The 18597-nt window shown below is 40.4% G+C and overlaps 1 protein-coding gene across 1 annotated transcript; it reads right to left on the bottom strand.

Annotated features, from left to right (window-relative positions):
- Window positions 1–427: 427 nt before the first annotated feature.
- Window positions 428–16514, bottom strand: LOC104356294 (myosin regulatory light chain interacting protein). Its single transcript, XM_032987774.2, has 7 exons — window positions 16275–16514; window positions 15033–15223; window positions 5781–5966; window positions 4840–5037; window positions 4359–4523; window positions 2161–2581; window positions 428–1796 (listed from the first exon to the last, which is right to left on the bottom strand). Exons 1-7 carry the CDS (start codon window positions 16359–16361, stop codon window positions 1707–1709), a joined length of 1338 nt encoding a protein of 445 aa, XP_032843665.1. The 5' UTR covers window positions 16362–16514; the 3' UTR covers window positions 428–1706.
- Window positions 16515–18597: the final 2083 nt, after the last annotated feature.

Below are 18597 nucleotides of genomic sequence, written 5' to 3'. Positions count from 1 at the left end.
AAAGCAGAGTCATAAATTACTAAGTATGAATAGCTTCATTCAAAAAGACACCAACACAAAGAACTTTGCTAGAAGGACAGCTAAAGCTCCAGCCCTCTACTCTCAAGCTGCATTTTTAAGTTTCTCTCATCTCACTGGAAGATACCCCATATATCTGGAACAATCTACTGTAAAGTTCTTCACAAAGTTCATTCTGAAGCCTCTCTACAGTTGGCATATGTCAGCTGTTTTAAAGCACACAGCCTGAACAAAGGTGGCTATACCATGTCTGTTTTCTTCCCTCCCTTGAAAGACACCCAATGAAATTTCATTACTACTTATAACAGCATTCAAGACTGTAAACATGAAAATACTTCATACAGTATTTTCAGCACAGTAATGCCTCTGATTAATTCCAGAACAAAATGAAAGTCTTATCAATAACAAAGATTTTTAAAGTCCTTTATTAATCTGAATACAAAAAGACAGAAGTTGCCTACGATATAGGACAAAGCTCTTGCTTCATGAGGAAACAAAATTTTCTTTACAAAGTGAAAAAATAAATACCCTCTTAGAGTAAGGTTTATATGCTAATGTGTCATAAAAAAGTAGAGTTTTAATATTTTGACAAAATGTCTGTGCAAAGAAACAGATGCATAAACACACATTACTGCTACATTAAGGCAATATGAAAAGTATAGTCAGAAAATTTCAGTAAAGTGACAGTGTCCTTTTCTAGCTTTGATTAAGCCAGTATTGCACCCAAACATGGTTTCTAGTTCCCTCTGTACCCTGGAGAATACACCAGGAAACCAGAGCCCAAAATGCCCTAGTAGGGGGGTGGAGATTAAAAACATTTTAGCAGGAAATGACCTACCCAATAAAGACATTAACTGAAGAAAGCATTTGAAGTTATACACAACCCTTATTTTAGAAATTAATGGTACATGTTTAAGAGTTTAAAATCATTCTCCAAAAATAAAGCCAACTTAAAGGGCAGCTGACTGCAGCTCGCAACCACCAGCCAAGTTGGATGTGGGAAACCTGGGAGCACCCTGCCCACGCAGAGCTGTGAATGAAGTCCCATGGCAGCGCTTCCACAGCACACTGCCAGCCAGAAGATTTCCCTGACCCACCCTTAATACTTCCAAGTAACTACCCTTTCAAAGCTATCCTCTCAGAATTGTTTTCTATTTCATAGAACTCCAAGTTAAACACAGCTGATTGATGAAGCCTTGTAACTTTAAGAACCCTTTTTTTAAAAAAGAAGTTCTCCTTAAAGCAGTTTACTAAAAGCAGAAACTATGAGCCATACTAAACTGATATTTGTAAAAGCTAGTTTTACTATTAAAATAAATGGAGTGACTGTACTAAAAAGTATTTAGAGCGTGTAAAACAAAAGGCTGCATTGCTCTCGCTGGGTATATCAGTATGTGTACACCACATTTCTCCAGGGTTACCTGGCTTTGTGGCAACGCCACCATGCTACAAACTCACCTGTCATTCTCCTTTAAGTAACATGAATCAATTACACTTCTGCTCTCAGAGATGTCCCAAACCATTTTGGACATGCTGAATAAATGAATACTTATGCTTAAAAAAAAGCAGTATTTTTGCTTTCGATCATGGATAGGTGCCAGAGTGATTGCCTTCTTCACAATCAATGGTTGCATTTCATATTAGTGCAGTTTAAAGAGTACATGATGGATTTAAAGTGTATACGTAGATCATATCACAGTCAGATTGAGAAGACTGGTGTGGGTTGGCAAATACACATGCTGGACATGCTCTACACGAGATCTGCAAACAGGACACAACTGGAAAGGAAAAATGGTAGGAAGTTAGTTTACTTCATATTTTGAGAGTCTTTACACTTACTGGAGCCTTCCCTCTATGTACACAATAACAGAGCACTTTTCTATAATCTCCATCTTGAAAACAGGGTATCATGAGAAACACACACCTAATTCTTACCCTCACAACAAGTTAAGGTAGCACAGCTAAAACCTTTTGAACACATCTAAACAGACTAGTCTTTGGAATTAGTTTACCACAAACAAAATTTTAAAAATATCTTTTACTAGAGTATCAGAATAAACGTATTAATCCATGATTTAAGTATACAGAAAACCAGAACTTGCACATACTTGGGAACTCATACCTTAATGGCATTGCAATTACCTGTAATTGGGCAGCACAGGTCTTGCAGCATACTGTGTGGCCACAGGGACAAAAGGTCGAATTTATTTCTTCTTCACAACACACCATACAAAGCATGGACTCCTTTAGCTTCCGCAGCTTCTCTTGCAGAGCTTTTGTTTGCTGGCAGCTAAGACCCTCACAGTTGTCACAGTTCATGCTACTTTCCGAAGACTTAAGGGGGGAACTTGGTGGGGTTTGGTCACTTCTTGAAACGAGATCCACAATGCCAGCATTATAAAGAGCTCGCCTTGCATGGTCATAAACTTCTTTTGATGTTCTTTTAATGTCAAAGACATATTTTTTACCAAGATTAATATTTTCATTCAGGAATAAAGATGCTAGGTGGCCCTTTAAGTCTCGACTATACTGCATCATGACAGCACTGGTGACAGTGTCACATCTATAAAACAATAGGACAAATGCAAACTTGGTTAGTTAATACCAATAAACCTATGCCTGCAATGATTTGCTCCCAAAGTTGAAGTAACAGCATTGAAATTAAAGCAAATAGAACAGTCTGAGGTAGTATTTAAGCTCCTGAATGTTGTTTGCATGACAACTCTACTTTGAAAAGTGTTAAGTGACAGTTATTTTACATCTTCAAAAATGGTAAGTGTCTCTGGTCAAATAGTCAGCCTATGGAAGGGACCGAAGGCACTACGTTTAATATTAACAGCCAACTCCTGCTTAATCCACAGTTCAGTTTGGCAACACCTCTTTACACAGTAATCTCCACTGCATTAAAGAATTCCAATTAATAGTCTGGCACAACAGCTTTTCCTTTAGACAGCCTCTCAAAAATTTTCAGTCAAGTAATGTCTTTAATCAAATTTCCACTCATTTATATACTAGTATTATATCGTCTGAAGGGGAACAGTGTGAATGCAGTGTAGAAAATTAAGCCATCTGTATTTGCCACTGAGTATTTCAGCTACCCTAACCATGCTTGTCACATATTTCAGTGATATAGTTAAATCTAAAGAAGCTTATTAAGGCATATCACTTCTCTAGACAATGCAGGAAAGAAAACACAGAGCAAGGACTATAGCTTCACCAGGCCTAAGATCCAAGATCTAAGCATATGGCCAAATGCTATTGCCTAGCTAAAATTCTGCTAAAATTAAAATCAGGAACTGCACAGCATAGAATTTACAAGCAGAGACAAAGATCAAAAAGTTAAGACTAAAGTTTTATAATGCTTTAATAGCCTGGAAAGGTATGAAGAGTGCAAAACAGCAGTGCAAGGGCATATAATTACAGTGCAGAACAAGATATGCTTAACATCAGGCTCACAAAACAAGCAGTGGTTAGCTGCCAATTAGCTGTTGTGGTTAGAAAGGCAACTAGTTGATGTTAATTCCTGTAACTGTTAAAATGATTTAATGTGAGAAGCTAGACAGGTCTTTGTCTAGTGTATGTCCTTCTGCTTTAAATCCAGTTCTTTGGATTACTACTTACAAAGTAATCGAAACTGGTATGTGGTAGTTAATTGAGAGAAAACATTGCTAAGTGTCTTTGACAGCTAGTTCTACTGATCAGTGTTGAGGCTCACAGCAGGAATGAGAAGGGGTTTAAAAAAAAAAAAAATCAGCCATCAACAAATGATTATAGCACCATTACCTCAAAGAACAGTAGGATGAAGACAATGGATAGGTGCTGACATGAAACAAAATCCTGGACATACGAGCAAGGACAGAGGAATTGTAAGAAGATTTAAATAGATGAGATGGGAAGGTGACATATAGATAACTTCTGGCAACTGGAGGAGCCAAATTTCTCCAAAAAAGGAGAAACAAGAAGTACATGTGCAGATGAGCTACACCTACATATTCTGAAGGACAGGATCTTTCCTCCTCTTTGTGCTCTCATCCTCCCTCTTACATAGTGAGAAAAGGAGAAAAAAATGTATTGTTTATGGAGTATCACAGAACACAGTAAGTTTATGTTCTGAAATGCTGTTATTCCTACTGGTAGACTTGAGAATTTTTGCTTGTCTTATACTCCCACCCCACAAAAAAAAGCACAAAAACCTGTTCAGCTTCTGGACTTGAGAGGCTGCAAAGCCAATAAAATTTTGTGGACAATTCTGAAGTGCAGTCAGATTGCTGGCTGCTTAAGTGCAAATTCAGCTACCGTGGAGAAGAGCAGAAGCAGCTGACTGTAGTGGCAATACTGACCTGTAAAATGCATGTGTCTCTGTAATTGCTCTATAGAGTCCACTTGCTGCCCTTGTACTGATCATCTTAAACAAGAGAACTACACTATTACCAGACTCCTTGGTAACAGTCAGGTATACATTCTTCCCAGATTGAGTTGCCATTTGAACAACAGGATAAGCAATCCTATAAATGAATATAAAAAAAGGTAATTAAAATTTTAAGGATAAGGGTGTATTTCAAAAACTACTATGGTGCATTTATCAGAAGTTACAATGATCTCTGACTGTTGTCTGTAACGCTGAAGATGATTTTTATATGTATTTGAGTCAGCAAGATTAAGGCCAGTTGTCATCTTGATAAGCAGGTAGTATCCTCAGACCTTACATTACAACAGCTCCTCTTAGTAATTCATAAACCAATTTTATATTTATGTAAAAACTAAAGGCATACTCAGTATTTCTGAAAAAGGAAGATGAAAACAACTCCACAAGGCACATACCTGTTGATAGGACTAAAGTCATCTCTGCAGATGGATATGCCTTCAGGTCCAACACCAATAAGGAGTTTTTGCCCTTCACTATCTCTCACTGAGTGCCATTCTACCCCATAGTTCTCCAGAGTTGTAACAATCTGTAGAACCTGGTATTCAGCAGAAGCTTGACTTAGGCCTTCTAGTTCTTTGTGTTTTGCAACAATGCTGTTGATAAAAAGATGAAGGGTAGGTGAATTAACTCAAGTATGTGCTGTTACAGCCAGCAGCTTGTTTTAACATAGGTTTTTAGATGACATAGTTAAACAGATTATTAAATGCTCCCCAACTGCTTTATCTGGCTATAAATTTCCAGTAATCATGAACTAGAAAGATCTGAGAATTACCAAAACATCCTGAGAATGTTCAAGAGACAAGGCTGTGTGTTTGCTTAGAAATTAAAAAGCTACATGTAATCAAGGCTTTCCAACTAATCTCTACCCCCTCAAGGTATTTACCTGAAAAACCACCAAGTTCATAAAAAAAAAATTACAGAAAAGCATAACATACTAAAAGTTTCTTGATATGCAGGAACTGAATTATGAAGGTATTTTGAGAATTCTGCTTACTTCTCAGTGTAAGGCTACTAAGCCAGATAAATTCTTATTACTTCCTTTCACAAGTATAGATCTAAGACATACTCGCAGTTTGATTACCCTGCTTTAAGTATTTAGATACCTATATTTCACCAAGTAGTAGAGTTCAACAGCTTTCTCTTTTCACAAAACACACACATAATTGAGCTTAAAAATGAACTGAAATCACAACATTAGTTAAACATTCAGATTGTATTTTGACTTCTAAATTCTTGTTTTTATTAACACAAGAGACTCTACAGCATCAGCAATTAAGGGCATAACAAAATCTTATGCTTTTGGTCCCCCAAAAGAAGGTTATAGTTCTCTTTTTACCTCTCCAAAATAGTAGTGGTGAGCTCTTTTGCACATAACTCTTCATAACTGTATTTGGCAGTGTTCTGGTTATAATCTCCAAACTTCATCTGTGCCAACAATGCACTAAGTTCAATTGCATGCTCTGAAGAACACTGAAGATGGCCAGCAAGAAGATCTTCTTTTATATGCAAGAAAAACATATGCCTGCAATGAAATCAGAAACATTTGCTTACATAAGATGTTAAAAAGATGTTTGTAATCAAGATATGTATCAAATAACATCTCAGATATGTTTGGTAATCGTTAATTTGGCAATCAAGAATTTGCAAGGAAGATACCAAGTAGAGAAAGTCTGGCACAAGGGAAAGGAAAGGGCCTCCACCTTACTATTCACTTACACTTAAAGATGAAGCTACAACTGAAGACAGTATCTAAATGCACTATTAAAAGTAATGAGCACTTCAATATCATGTTCTTAAGAACTGCTTTAACTCCTAAGGCCACTTAGTAATTTCAATTTAGTGAGTAAAGTATCAATGAAATATCTTTGGATTAGTTTGCTATGTTTAAATGTCTTCAGTTGCCATTTACAAGTTATTCTGCATTTCAGAAAAGCAAATTCAAAGAGTAGCCCAAAACAACATACACTCATCTACCATGCAACAGCAGAAGTCACACTTTCTCTGCACAGCTGAAATGCCTCTGCCACCACAATCAAAGGGAAGATGATGCTTATTCTGTTAATCATGTCACTGGCAAAACTTGAAATATCTGAAAAGGCACTGTGCAATAAAATACAAAACCACCTACTTTGTAAGCATATTTGTCAGACCAACCTTTACACCTGGGATCAAGGCAGGTTTGGCAACTAGCTGGAAAATTCAAAGCTACTTTTAATTATCTAGAAAGTCAGACAAAACAAAATTTCCACCAACACTAACAGCAGTCTGCTAATTTCCCCCTATAGTATACTTTAGCTTTTATAAATTCATCCTTATCTCCCCCCAGGGAAGACAATAAAAATTTCTTAGCATTTGTTCTTAAGGCTCAACATATTTATGGAAACCAGATGCAGAAGTAGTTACGTATCACTGATAAAAAACCCTTTCAATAAATGAAGCCTAGTACCCACAGGGATATGCCTTAGCTTCCACAGTAATGTGACATTTACATTTTATTTTTTTCTAAAATTAAATGTGTAATCTACTTTTCTTAAAAAGCTATATTAAATCACTCATCACAAGTTCAAGATGCTCCTAAGTGATTAGCATTCCTTCCAACAGCAACTTTGGATAATATCTTATAAGTATCCTGTTAGTGCACCCTACAATTCCATGTACAACAGGGCAAATAGGGCTAGTTTTTCACCACTATGAGCAATTACATAACTCGCAAAATTTGTGTTTATTTTTAACTCCACTATGGCAAATGCTGCAGCTAAGAAAATCCTGGCACAAAAGATACCCCTTATCCAAGCCAGAACTTTTGCAGTCAGAAAAAATAATAGGTATTAAATTATCCCGAGCTGCCCTACACTCCATTTCCTGCAGCAAGTCACAGCTCCACCACTACCACCTTTTGCAAGAGGTTTGAGGGGTGCTAGAGCCTCACTGCAGTTGTGACAAGTGCTTAATTGTATCCCTCTGATGTTCTACGCTTCAGGAGTTCTTGTGGGGGTCTGGAAGCCAATGCCCTTGCTCTGTGCAAGACAAGTCTAGGCAGCAAGAGGCCCAGGACTTCAGACAGCAAAGTTGTCTCCACTGTTTGCAGGCTATCCCTTGTTTAGGCTTTTCTTGGAGCAACTCCCAAAGCTCTGCTCCAATCCCTTTCTCCAACCTTGCTAATTCATAACCACTGGCTGGGGCTACAGAAAGGCGTATCTGGCTTTTAAAATGCATAGGTTGTACACACTCCTTTTGGGGCTCAGTCCATAAATCCAAAGTCTTTGATGATTACTAAAGCACTATAGGCAAACTAAATTCAAGTAGTAGACATTTCCCTAATTCCAATCAACGTTTCACAAAATAAATGGCTTTTCATGCACTTCTGATCCTCTGTTAAATACCAGAACAGGTTTTCCAGGCATTATAACTGTGTAGTAATTACACATACAACATTTCAAAGAAATATCTGACAATCATCTTCTCATTAGCTGACACCGGTTTACAACTACCACACTTAAATGCCTGTATCTCCAGTTTATCTTATGCATGACAGCACTGACTACACAGGGAAAAGTCAGTCTTGCCCCCTGGCTGGGAAGACCTTATTGACATGAGAAGAACTGAAAAACAAGCGATCACTCCTGCAAATACAGATACATTACAGAAACAACTACCACAGCGGCATGGCTTGTCACATTCCATTACTGAAGAGTCAGTAATGGCATAGGTAAACAAACAAGTCTAAGGTACAATATGAAATAGCATCCCATCAGTTAACATGCAGTAACTTCTCATAACTGGCTCCTACCACATAAGGGAAAACAGAGACTAAGCAACCTTGTGTGTTTCTGATACAGGGGACAAAGATATGGCATGTATAATATATATATACAGTTACTGCAAAGTAACTGAAGCTGTGGAAGTTCATGTCCTGGCTTACTTAACACTATGGTAAGCTATTTTGTTGAGTCAGAGAAGAAAACCAGTCATATTTAGCCATCCATCTCAAGGTCATTGGTCTGCACCTAAAAAACCCACTGCTGGCCCCAGCCCGCTGCATAAGCTGTCTCCATAATAGGTCAGAAACTAGTTAATATAAGGCCTGCCAGTGACATGAGTTTCTGAATGACAGCGAATGACTTCATACTGATCTGCGACAGCAGCTGCCCTGAACCAAAGTTCAAACAGCAAATTCACTAGGGTTTTTTTTGAGTCCTTAGGTGTGTTCGAAGAAGGAAAGGCATTTAGAAATTGAAGACAGCAAGGGGTGCAAACATTTTACACATCTCAAAAAGCGATCCCAATTAGCCCATTCAGCTTAAGATTGCACTTCTCCAAAGTTACATTAATATCCACTGCAAAATCATCCCCCTTCAAGGCTCAAACCATGACACCAGCCAGAATCTGATTATAAAAGCAGATTTATTTTTTCTTTATACAAACAGAAAGGCAAAAGAAGGTGCTTTTATTGGCAAATACAGTTGAGCAAAATTAAAGCATTAGGAGCTTTAAGGCAGTTCCTTATGTAATTTTGCAAAGTCTAAAGGACCCAATGGCTTCTCTGTAGAAACACTGGCCATTACAGATTCTATTAATTAACAGAAAATATTTATGTAACTTTTCATAAATTAGATTGTGACCTAATCACTTAACATTTAATCCACTGTCCCTCCTCTCTAGAAATAGCTAGATACAAAGAAAAAAATGTTAAAGCTTTTCCCACCTCTAGAGATACTCAGGTTGTACAGTACAAGGTTACTCAGTTTTTCAAGGTATTATTTTAGTGTCAGTATTTTACACTTGCTTTTTAATACTCTTGCCAAAGTTTCATTTCATTTTTAAATCTTCATAGAAAACAAGTCTGCACAACACTGAAGTTTGCCAATCAATTGTTGTGGCTCCTGGTCATCTTAACAGCTGCCAGACATGCTGGGACATCGAAAACTAGTGGCAGCTTTAAGAACAAAACTTTCCATCTCACTTGTAGCCCGAGTTCTACACATGACAGCATTAACACAGAAGACAGTCTATATAACCTACAACAGCATTGTTTCCCCCCAAAACTCATGCAAGCTAGATATTCCTGTATATTAAAGCATGAAACATTTCCTTTGAGTTTGGTAGTTCAGAACAGTACTGATTAGAGGACAAAGCATTAAGCTTGCCAAAGCTATACTTACTACTCACTGCCCAGGCAGAATTTCTTCCTTTCCAAAAATAAAAACAGTTTTAGCATCAGAACAGGATCACATGATTTTTTTTAAGCACTAGTTACACTGCTGATTTTGTATCATTTTGTACCCTTATTTTTGGGTGCTTTTCATACAATTAAGTTCTATGTGCACAGTAGAACATTCAGTAAAATCCAGTGTAGAGTGTGATTAATGTATTTTAGTTGTACATAAATAATTTGATACAAATGCTGTAGAGAGGGGAGGCTGCAAGGAGATTTCAGCAGATGGCCCATTTTACAAGAAACTACCAGACCAAAGTCACAAACCTAGATATCACATCAGTTGCTTTCTGCCTCCCTCTGAAGCAATTTATGCATGCTGACTATACTGAATACTTCAACCAGAAACTACAATGAAATTCCTACAGGAGGCAAATCGTCTAGTTAAGTGTTCATCCAACTGAACTGGCAATAACAACCCCTGAAAATAAGTACTATGAAAAGTACAGAATGTACGCAATACAAGATTAATTTCTCTTAACTCACTGAAGACAATTATGTGCATTAGGAATCAAAGTTCTGCACTGAAAACTGTTTCTTCTACTTTTTTAATCAAGGAAAGGAAAACAGGGCCAATATAAATCTAAAGACTATATTCAAAGTTTTAAATTCTAAACTTAGCTGTCAGTGGAAAAAGTGACAAACCCCAATCCTTTACCAATAAAAAGCATGTTTATACGACTAATGATTCTTAAACTAGAAATACAGCCAGAAGAACCCATTCTTTTGCCAGACTACTGAATCTCAGCATACATCCCAAGCAACTGTCTGTTCTGTTTGGGCTATGACACCCCTTACCACAGGGTAAGGCAATTTCCTACTGTGAAGAAAATTTAAAACTCTGTAGTCTATGGGAATCAAAATTAAGAGGCATAATTGTTCTCCCTAAAAGTGTATTATATACAGTTTTCTAGATCTATAGAATAGAATTGTTTTTAAAAGCAGATATAAGGCTGCTCCCTAAGAAAAAGCAAAGCCATCACAGTTACAATTATGTTCTTCAGTCTCTCTTATTTGTTCTCAGCAGAGTGGGTGAAAGGTTACCAACTGCAACTTAACTCTGATTTAGATAAAACACCCATTAAACTCACCCTGGTGTCTAGCACAGCAGCCTTACTGCAGTGTAACAAATACCAGGACACTGCTCTGCTGCAATGACTAGCCAATGCTACAGAATAACAGGCTCTTTTTCTGATTCTGTCTGCTACATGTAAAATATTCTGAGCAGTTAAAACTAAGAACTGGCTTGTATTCAACTAATTCATCAATGGAACTGGTTAACACTGCAAAAACAACGTACTTTAAATATAACTCAAATACTGGCAACCATCACACAACTTTCAACAGCTTCCAAAAGGATAATTACCTATCTCAAGGCTGGCAGTATACAGCTCTTTTGAATGCTGCATGAGATTGTGTGGCTTGTTCGAATCTGACATGTTATTTTAAGTTGTCATTGCTTACACATGAGTATTTCCTTTTCAGTCACATTACACAGGACAAAACTTTGCCTGTTTTGAAGTACAATTGGGTAAATCGCACAAAAACCAATTCACTTTGAAACTATTTCTCCTTGTGTGTGCTCACTGCCATGTTGACATTATCCTGCCAGACTTAAACCCACTGCTCTCCTGGATGACAGTGTGGCACGGCTCACCTCTCATGGGGCTCGACAGAAGCCCCCATTGTTAAGACGGAAGCAAGTTTCAGGGTTCCTCCGCTCCCCATTTCACAAGGCAAGCCGGCTGCCTGAGCTGCAAGCCTTGCCACCCTGAAACCAAGCCACAGGCCAGCCGGGAGCAGAGGGTGCCAGCAGGCAGTGCCCCAGTGTCACCCTGCACCCTGGCCACAGCCCCACCACCCCCCCATCCCCTCCAGCCGGGCTCTCCCTGAAACCTCCCATGGGGAAGCAGAGTCACTTCTCCAAGCCCCAGCTCCCCACCGCCATGGATGCACGTACAATGCAGCATTGTACTGCAACGCTTCATAAAATTCAATACGAAAAACACCCATAAATCATTCTGACAAAAAATGCAAACAAGATTATTTTTTACCTTTTTTACTAACTGCTGCATTACCTATCAAGAAACAGATAAAACAGTGAAAACAAACATGACATAAGCCAGACCGTATGGTCTACATCTTGGACCATCACATCTATCTTTGATCGAAAAGACAGCAGGCCTTTTCAAGACAATGTGATTTTCCATTAAAAAAATGTATAGTTACTCCAACTCCTCTAAACAAGCACCCTGTTCACATTTCAGACTTGTTTGTAAAACTCCAGTTGACAGCAGCAGACTACATTTGAATAGCATTCTTGTACTGAAACACTTTCATTCCACTGAAAGCCATTCTAAACACAAAATCCTGTGGCAAAGTTCAGTACCAGGCAGTCAAAATTAGAAACTGAGATCCAAAGAATAATAGAACTAAACCACTTTTAACCTTGTAAGAGGAAAGTGTAGTAGGAAGGGGGCTTTTTTCCATGCAATTCTCCCATCCACAAAGTGCTTCGTGAAGGTGGTTTGTTGCCACAGTGGTCAAAGGTACAATTATAACCTGCTCTGCCTTTGCGCTCAGTAGCAAGAATGCTCCCTTGCATAAGAAGATTAAAATGCATGAGGTTGCGATCTTCCACTGGATTGCATACTGATTAAAGATAACAGAAGCAGAGGTTGATGTTCAGTTGCCAGATCAGCTTTTCACACAGCATGTAGAAACCTGGACATTAAATGGCTACAAACAAACATATACTTGAGTTTTAAATTCAAGTCCAAGACAAAGATCTCTAATGAAGCAGTGCAACTGGGGTTGACAAAGCTTCCAAAGTATAGAGAAAAAATGGTAACAAGTCAGTCACAACATTTGCTATTATCATTATGAAGAATATCATCAAAATTTAGAATTACTTGCAACTTCCCAGATTTCAAAAGCAGTCTCAACATGCATCTAATTTATATGTAAAAACAGCATCAGAGGCAGCAAGTAAAAGACTGAGAAACTTCCTCAGTGTTCTTCACACAAGGGACCAGAAGGCAACAGCACTACCAGAAACACCCTACACATTAGTGGTGGGTGCAACCGCTAAAGGAAACCAAGGATATCCTCCACTATTTCTTCATTGACCAGAACGCTGACTTTGTAAGTAAAGGTCAGAAACAAGGTGTCAGCTGTAACTGTACAACTAATCCTTGCAATTCTATGATATAGCTACTAATTTAAACATCAGTGGCTAGTTTAACAAGTTTTCTGTCTTCTTGATACTATACATGCTTACAAGCAAACTAAATATGAACGCAGTTATGGGCACATGTAAATCCTCAAGCAGACACAAGCAGGAAAAAAAGAGCAAGTCTACTGAAACCCAGTGTCAACACTACAGAAATACAGGGTAACCACAGGCACTATGGAATTCTAGGTCTGCTACATGTAGACTACTGAGCACACACTGTTAAAAGGCAGCTACTACAAATTATTTTACAACTTGTATTCATTTTTAGCAAGAAAGCTAAAAATACTCATGTAGACTGAGCATCTTAGTTGAAGCCTCAGGACTACTCATGTTTGCAAGACAGAGTGACATTAAACACTAGTTTCAATGCCTGTTGCTCTCCAAAACTGTGAGTCATTCCTTCCAGAGCAGATTTTTAATGGATCGCTTCTGATGACTTAGCCTCAATTAATTTTAAAATTGTTTTTTAAAAATAGTAGTTTTAGAACAGTCTTAATTCATACATAAAAGAAAGCTTGTCCCACCTACAACCTTTTAAAGTCATCTTTATAGGGGAGAAGTACTTGCTTCTTTGATGTAGGTATAGGAGCTCTGTTACACCCTAGCTACACACAACCTGTCTTTTAGGCCCTTGGGGTATGTTTCACCAGTTCAAGCTCTCTAACTTTCACAGCCTGCCAAGTCTTGCATTGACAGTGTTGAAGGCAGAAACACAGGTGTCTGCAAAAACCTTGTAAAGTTGAACAAACATTCATCAAGGATAACATAAAAATGCCAATCATACCAGCTTTAGGTTTCCTCAGATTACCCTGATTTAGTCTGGGTGTGGAGACACATCCAACATGCTCAGGGTAATCTCTTCTGCCTCCTCAGCTATGAAATTGTGCTGCTCCTCTTGTTCTACATACAAATCCTTTGTTATTTGGTTTTATACTTATTCTCATTGAGAATACTTGAATAAGAGGTCAAGTTTCTTTAAGGGAAATACTCAGAAGTAGCCCAAAGATACGCCATGGGTAGTAGAATTTATTTTTCCCACATAAGGTACATCAAAACTGGCATTTGATTTAAATGCATTTGCCTAATTAAAGCTATAATATAGGACAACTATGGCCTAACTCCATGGCATTCTGAAAACTTCAACCAGATTGATGAGCTGAAACTAGTGCTCCCCTCCACAGCAGTTCAAAAAATAAAACAATATATGCATGCTCCTAATTCAAACCCTTTTTCCTATGAAACAAACACCAAATCATGCTCTCAGCCTCTGACCAAATTCTTTAGACAAATATTCTGTGCAGAGCACGGTATCCACAGTCTTAATTGTGAAAGTACCAAGTTAAGGTGACTAGTGAAAACATGTTTTGGCATTATCAGATAGAGAAAAGATTTCAATTTGCGTCCTTTATGTTAACTGTACTATCTAAAACTAACAGGAAAAAACAGTGGAAAGGTCAGCATTAAATATATATATATATATATATGTGCACAGCTTTCTTTAAAGAGAACTCAATTGCAATTCACATGGTAATCAAACTTAAGAAGGAAAAGCAAGTGTCCACTACTAATCCTAGAAGACCAATTCTTACAATTGGCTAACAGCATAACAATTTAGTTAGCAGGACTGGACCCAGAAGCAGAAAAACAGCTGTTTCTGTTGTAGCCTCAAAGGGCCTGTAGCTATTTGAAAGTTACTGTAACATAACACCAAAGAGGAATTCAGCAAGTTTTTTGCTCTGCGGGAGGAATTGTTTCTTGCCTTTCTGTACCAGTGGTTTAGAACGACCTAGAGTAACACCACTGAGCTGGGGTTACTATAGGACATGCAAATACCATATAAATAATTTGCTACTGGTGGCTTAGTTTCTTCCACTCCCAGCACTAAACGATCATGGGATTACCTACACACATTACTTACTGGCAGCTACACAATACTTAATATTACCAGTTTTGTGATTTTTTTTTTTCCCCAAAAAAAGGAATAATGCATTTAAATAACACTTAGGTTTTAGAACTACACAGAAGAATCAAGCAAGATTGCTGGAAAAGATAAAAACAGTGTGCAATCACTTTCATAAGTTACTGAAGTTGAAAACAAAATACCAATTTAAACATGCTTGCAACCATCTTGACCTTACCTTGTCTGTTCTTGTAAGATAAGATGTGGCTCTACAAAAAATTTGACTCTTAACTTCAATCGATAAGGGGCTAAACCATCCATCTGCTGGGAGATCCTGTTCCTCAAATTCAGCCACAGATTCTCCCCTTTGCTGCCAGTGAACTGCAGTCCAAAATAATCAACTTCTATAATTCCCAACCTTCTGCATACCTGAAATAAAGAGGTTCTTTATGCTGAGGCTACAGCACAGCAATGAAAAATACCACCTGAATCAAGTATTGTTTCAGACCACTCACTTACAAGACAAAAAATAAACCCTGTGTAAGCACTCCTTTACACAAGAGATTAATTACTTGGATTTCAAGTTGCATACAAAACAGCATGTAGATAAATACTAAGAATAAACTGGGAATTTCTCCACCAGCCCAAAACCACAGGGACTTCCACGGTTAAACTTCATCCACCTCTCTCGCCCCCAGGACGGGCACTGAAGAGTGTCAGTGGATTTGCAAAAGAGAAGAGTATCTGTTAATTCAACACCGCAGGATAGCACTTTCTAGGCAAGAAGGAGAAAAAAAAAAAAAAGTACAACCCACAAGTTTTATTTATATGCCACCAACAGGCCGGGCTGCTTGGCTCTGCCCAGCGCCCTCACGGAAGCCACACCGAGGCGGTGGCGACGGCAAAGGGCCGAAGCACCTGGACGACAGCCTCGGCCCCCACGGCCGCAGCAGGCCACGGGGACCCTCTCGGGGCGGAGGGGGGGGGGGGGGGGCGTCACCCCAGCCGGGTGGGTCCCACTCATAAAGGTCCCCCACCCCACCCTAGGGGACGGGTTAGAGGAGGCTGCGGGGAGGGGACCGCGGCCCGGCCCTTCCCACTCGCGCGGCAAAGGAGAACGAAGAGAGCAGGGCCGGGGATGCAGCAACCCTTGCAGCCAACATGGAGGGGGAGTTAAAAAAAAAAAAAAAAAAAACAAAAAAAAAAACACAAACCAAACCAAACAAGGAGGAAAGCGGTGGTGGGGGGGGAAGGCTGCGGCGGCTCCCCGCACCCCCCCTCCCCGCACGGCCCAGTCTCGCGCGCCACCGCCGCCCTCAACGGCCGGGGCGCGCGCCGGTGGTGGGGTGGGGGGGGCGCGAGTTTGCCAGGCAGCAACGGTCTGCGCTGCCCAACGGCCACCACGGACCCCTTCCCGCCCAGCCGCCCCCCCACCTCACACCCCCAGGAAGGCGGCGGGGAGCGCAGCGCGGCCCCTCACCTGGTTGAGGCAGTCCTCGCCGTTGGCTTTCGCCTCTACCTCCACCTCCATCACCACCGCGTCCGGCCTGGTCACATAGCACAGCATGGCTGGGGCCAGCCAGCGCCGCCAATGCCGCCGCTACCGACGCCCGGAGCGGCTGCCGCTGCGGAACCGTCGCAGGCTGACAGAGGTGAGAGGTACACGCCCGGACCCCGCCGCCCCCGCTCCCCACAGTGCCTGCGCTCCGCCGGCTCCGCTCCCTCCACATATACCCTCCCTCCACAGCCCCCGCCCTTTCCGAGCGGCACCTGCGGACCAATCGCGAGGCGCGGCTCATCGCTGCGGGCCTCCGCCGCCACCAATCAGCGCCGCCAGCCCACGGGAGGGGCGTTTGTTGTCGTCGCTCACTGGCGCCCCCTGCCGGCGGGAGCCCCTCGTGTGTGTGGGGGGAGGGTGTGCACCCCCCACCCCCCCTCCGCCTCGCCACAGTTCCGTGGGGTTTGTCCGCGACACGGGGCCCTTTTTATCACCCAGCCTCCCCGCTTTGCCTTCACCCGCCGTCACCTGCAACAGCCCCAGAACTCCTTACCTTGGAATTAACGTCCGGTTAAATCGCGGCGAAGTTCTTCCAAGTGAAGGTGGGGAACCAAACCTGCTTGGCGGGGCATGTCCGCAAAATTAATCGGGGAGGCAGTGGCTGTGGGCTGCGTGACAACCCAATGTTTTCAAGGGTTCACCTCTGGGTCTTTGCAAACACGCCTTTTCGTTGAGGGGGAAATAGCATCCCGATTAACGCTCGCTCTCCCATAGTCTCTTTGGTCTTGGTCCAACTTTGTGTTACGCAGCACGCAAAGCGCTGGAAACGTGGAAATTTTAAGAAGGACCAGTCAAGCAATACTGCAGCCTCCGTGCACTGTCATGCTAATGGATGATGGGGCTTTTACACTTGGTGAACTCTGCAGGTTTGAAGCTTGTAGGCGATTCCTGGCCAGGGGAGGAACACCTGCATCAGGCGAGCCCTTAGAAGTCTGTGTTTGACAAACACACCCAAGATGCATAAAGTTCTTTATGGCTGCTTTAACAATGTAAATTGAAACGACAGGGAGGACTAAATACACAATGCATGCTGTGTAGGTTCCCCGAAAGAAACACAGATCAAAGAAGTACCGAGCAGTGCAGCGGTGAGGAACAAGTAGGCTGCCAGAGGAAGAAGTAAGAGGCAATGGGGATCTGAAAATGCAGTGAAGGATAATAGGAAGAAGAACAAACCACAGCACTAACGCTGGGTCACCATGGGTCTGAATATTAGCTTGTTCCCCTGTGTACAGGTCACTTGTTTCTATTTGGGTATTTCTGCTGTGCTTGTCAGGGTTGTTAGCATTTTTAATCTGTATTAAAGGGACTTTCAGAACAGATACTAATTCTGCTGGAAACTCTGCACACACAGTATATGGAATCCTATCCATTTTGTTCATGTGAGCTCTGTAACCAGAAGACTGCTCAGTTCTGAACCAGACAGAACAGTAGGAGACAAGTAAAAGTCAGAACAAGAGATGTCAAACCTGAATGGTGCTGCATTTCACCTGTACACTTACTAGTCTGGATTTTCATGCCCAGGTCTACAGAGCTTAAATTGAAGAGCTTAAAGTCTTAAAAGACCAGACTCATAAACTGAAGGGTAGAAAAAGGGAAATAACATGAAAGAAAGATGAACAAAATTGCAAAATTATGTTAGCTCTGTGATTTATGAGGAAAAAAAGGTCTTTGGGAGAGACTTAATTATGAGGGGATTGTCTACTAACAAAAAAAAAAAAAGACAAAACATTGTAGTATGGAAAAAAAATCATGTATTCTCCATTTGTTCTTTAGTTTCTGTTGGAGCAGCTACAGGAATAAGATTTTAGTTTTATTTTAGTTTTACTTCTATATATTGCGGTGTTATGGTATTTTATGTGATATCTATATTTCTGTCATAATCAAAGGAGTCCTAGAGTTGTTATGAAAAAGAAACACAAAAACTGCCATGATGACTCATGCCATTAGTATTCTGATATCCTCTCCCTGACAGTAGCTCAGATCAGATGTTACAGAGGAAGGTGCAAGAAATCTTTATGTAATTATTAGATAATGTGCTTGTATTTTTTTTCTAGCACTAAACAGTTAAAGCTGGCTCATACCTAATAGATTAGCCTTTACTTATTTATCTGTGTTACTTGTATACTAGGAATCAGTTCACCTTGTGCTAAACATTGTCCAGACAAATAGAAACAGATGGTTCTTGTCCCAGAGGTCTTACCTTTTCTCTCTACATTAATATCCATTCTGTGTTTTCCTTTTATCT

Source organism: Tyto alba, unplaced genomic scaffold, assembly GCF_018691265.1.
Source record: "Tyto alba isolate M040663 unplaced genomic scaffold, T.alba_DEE_v4.0 Super-Scaffold_48, whole genome shotgun sequence".
NCBI lineage: Eukaryota > Metazoa > Chordata > Aves > Strigiformes > Tytonidae > Tyto > Tyto alba.
The sequence above is the reverse complement of the archived record's forward strand: the minus strand, read 5'-3'. Positions and strand labels throughout refer to the sequence as shown.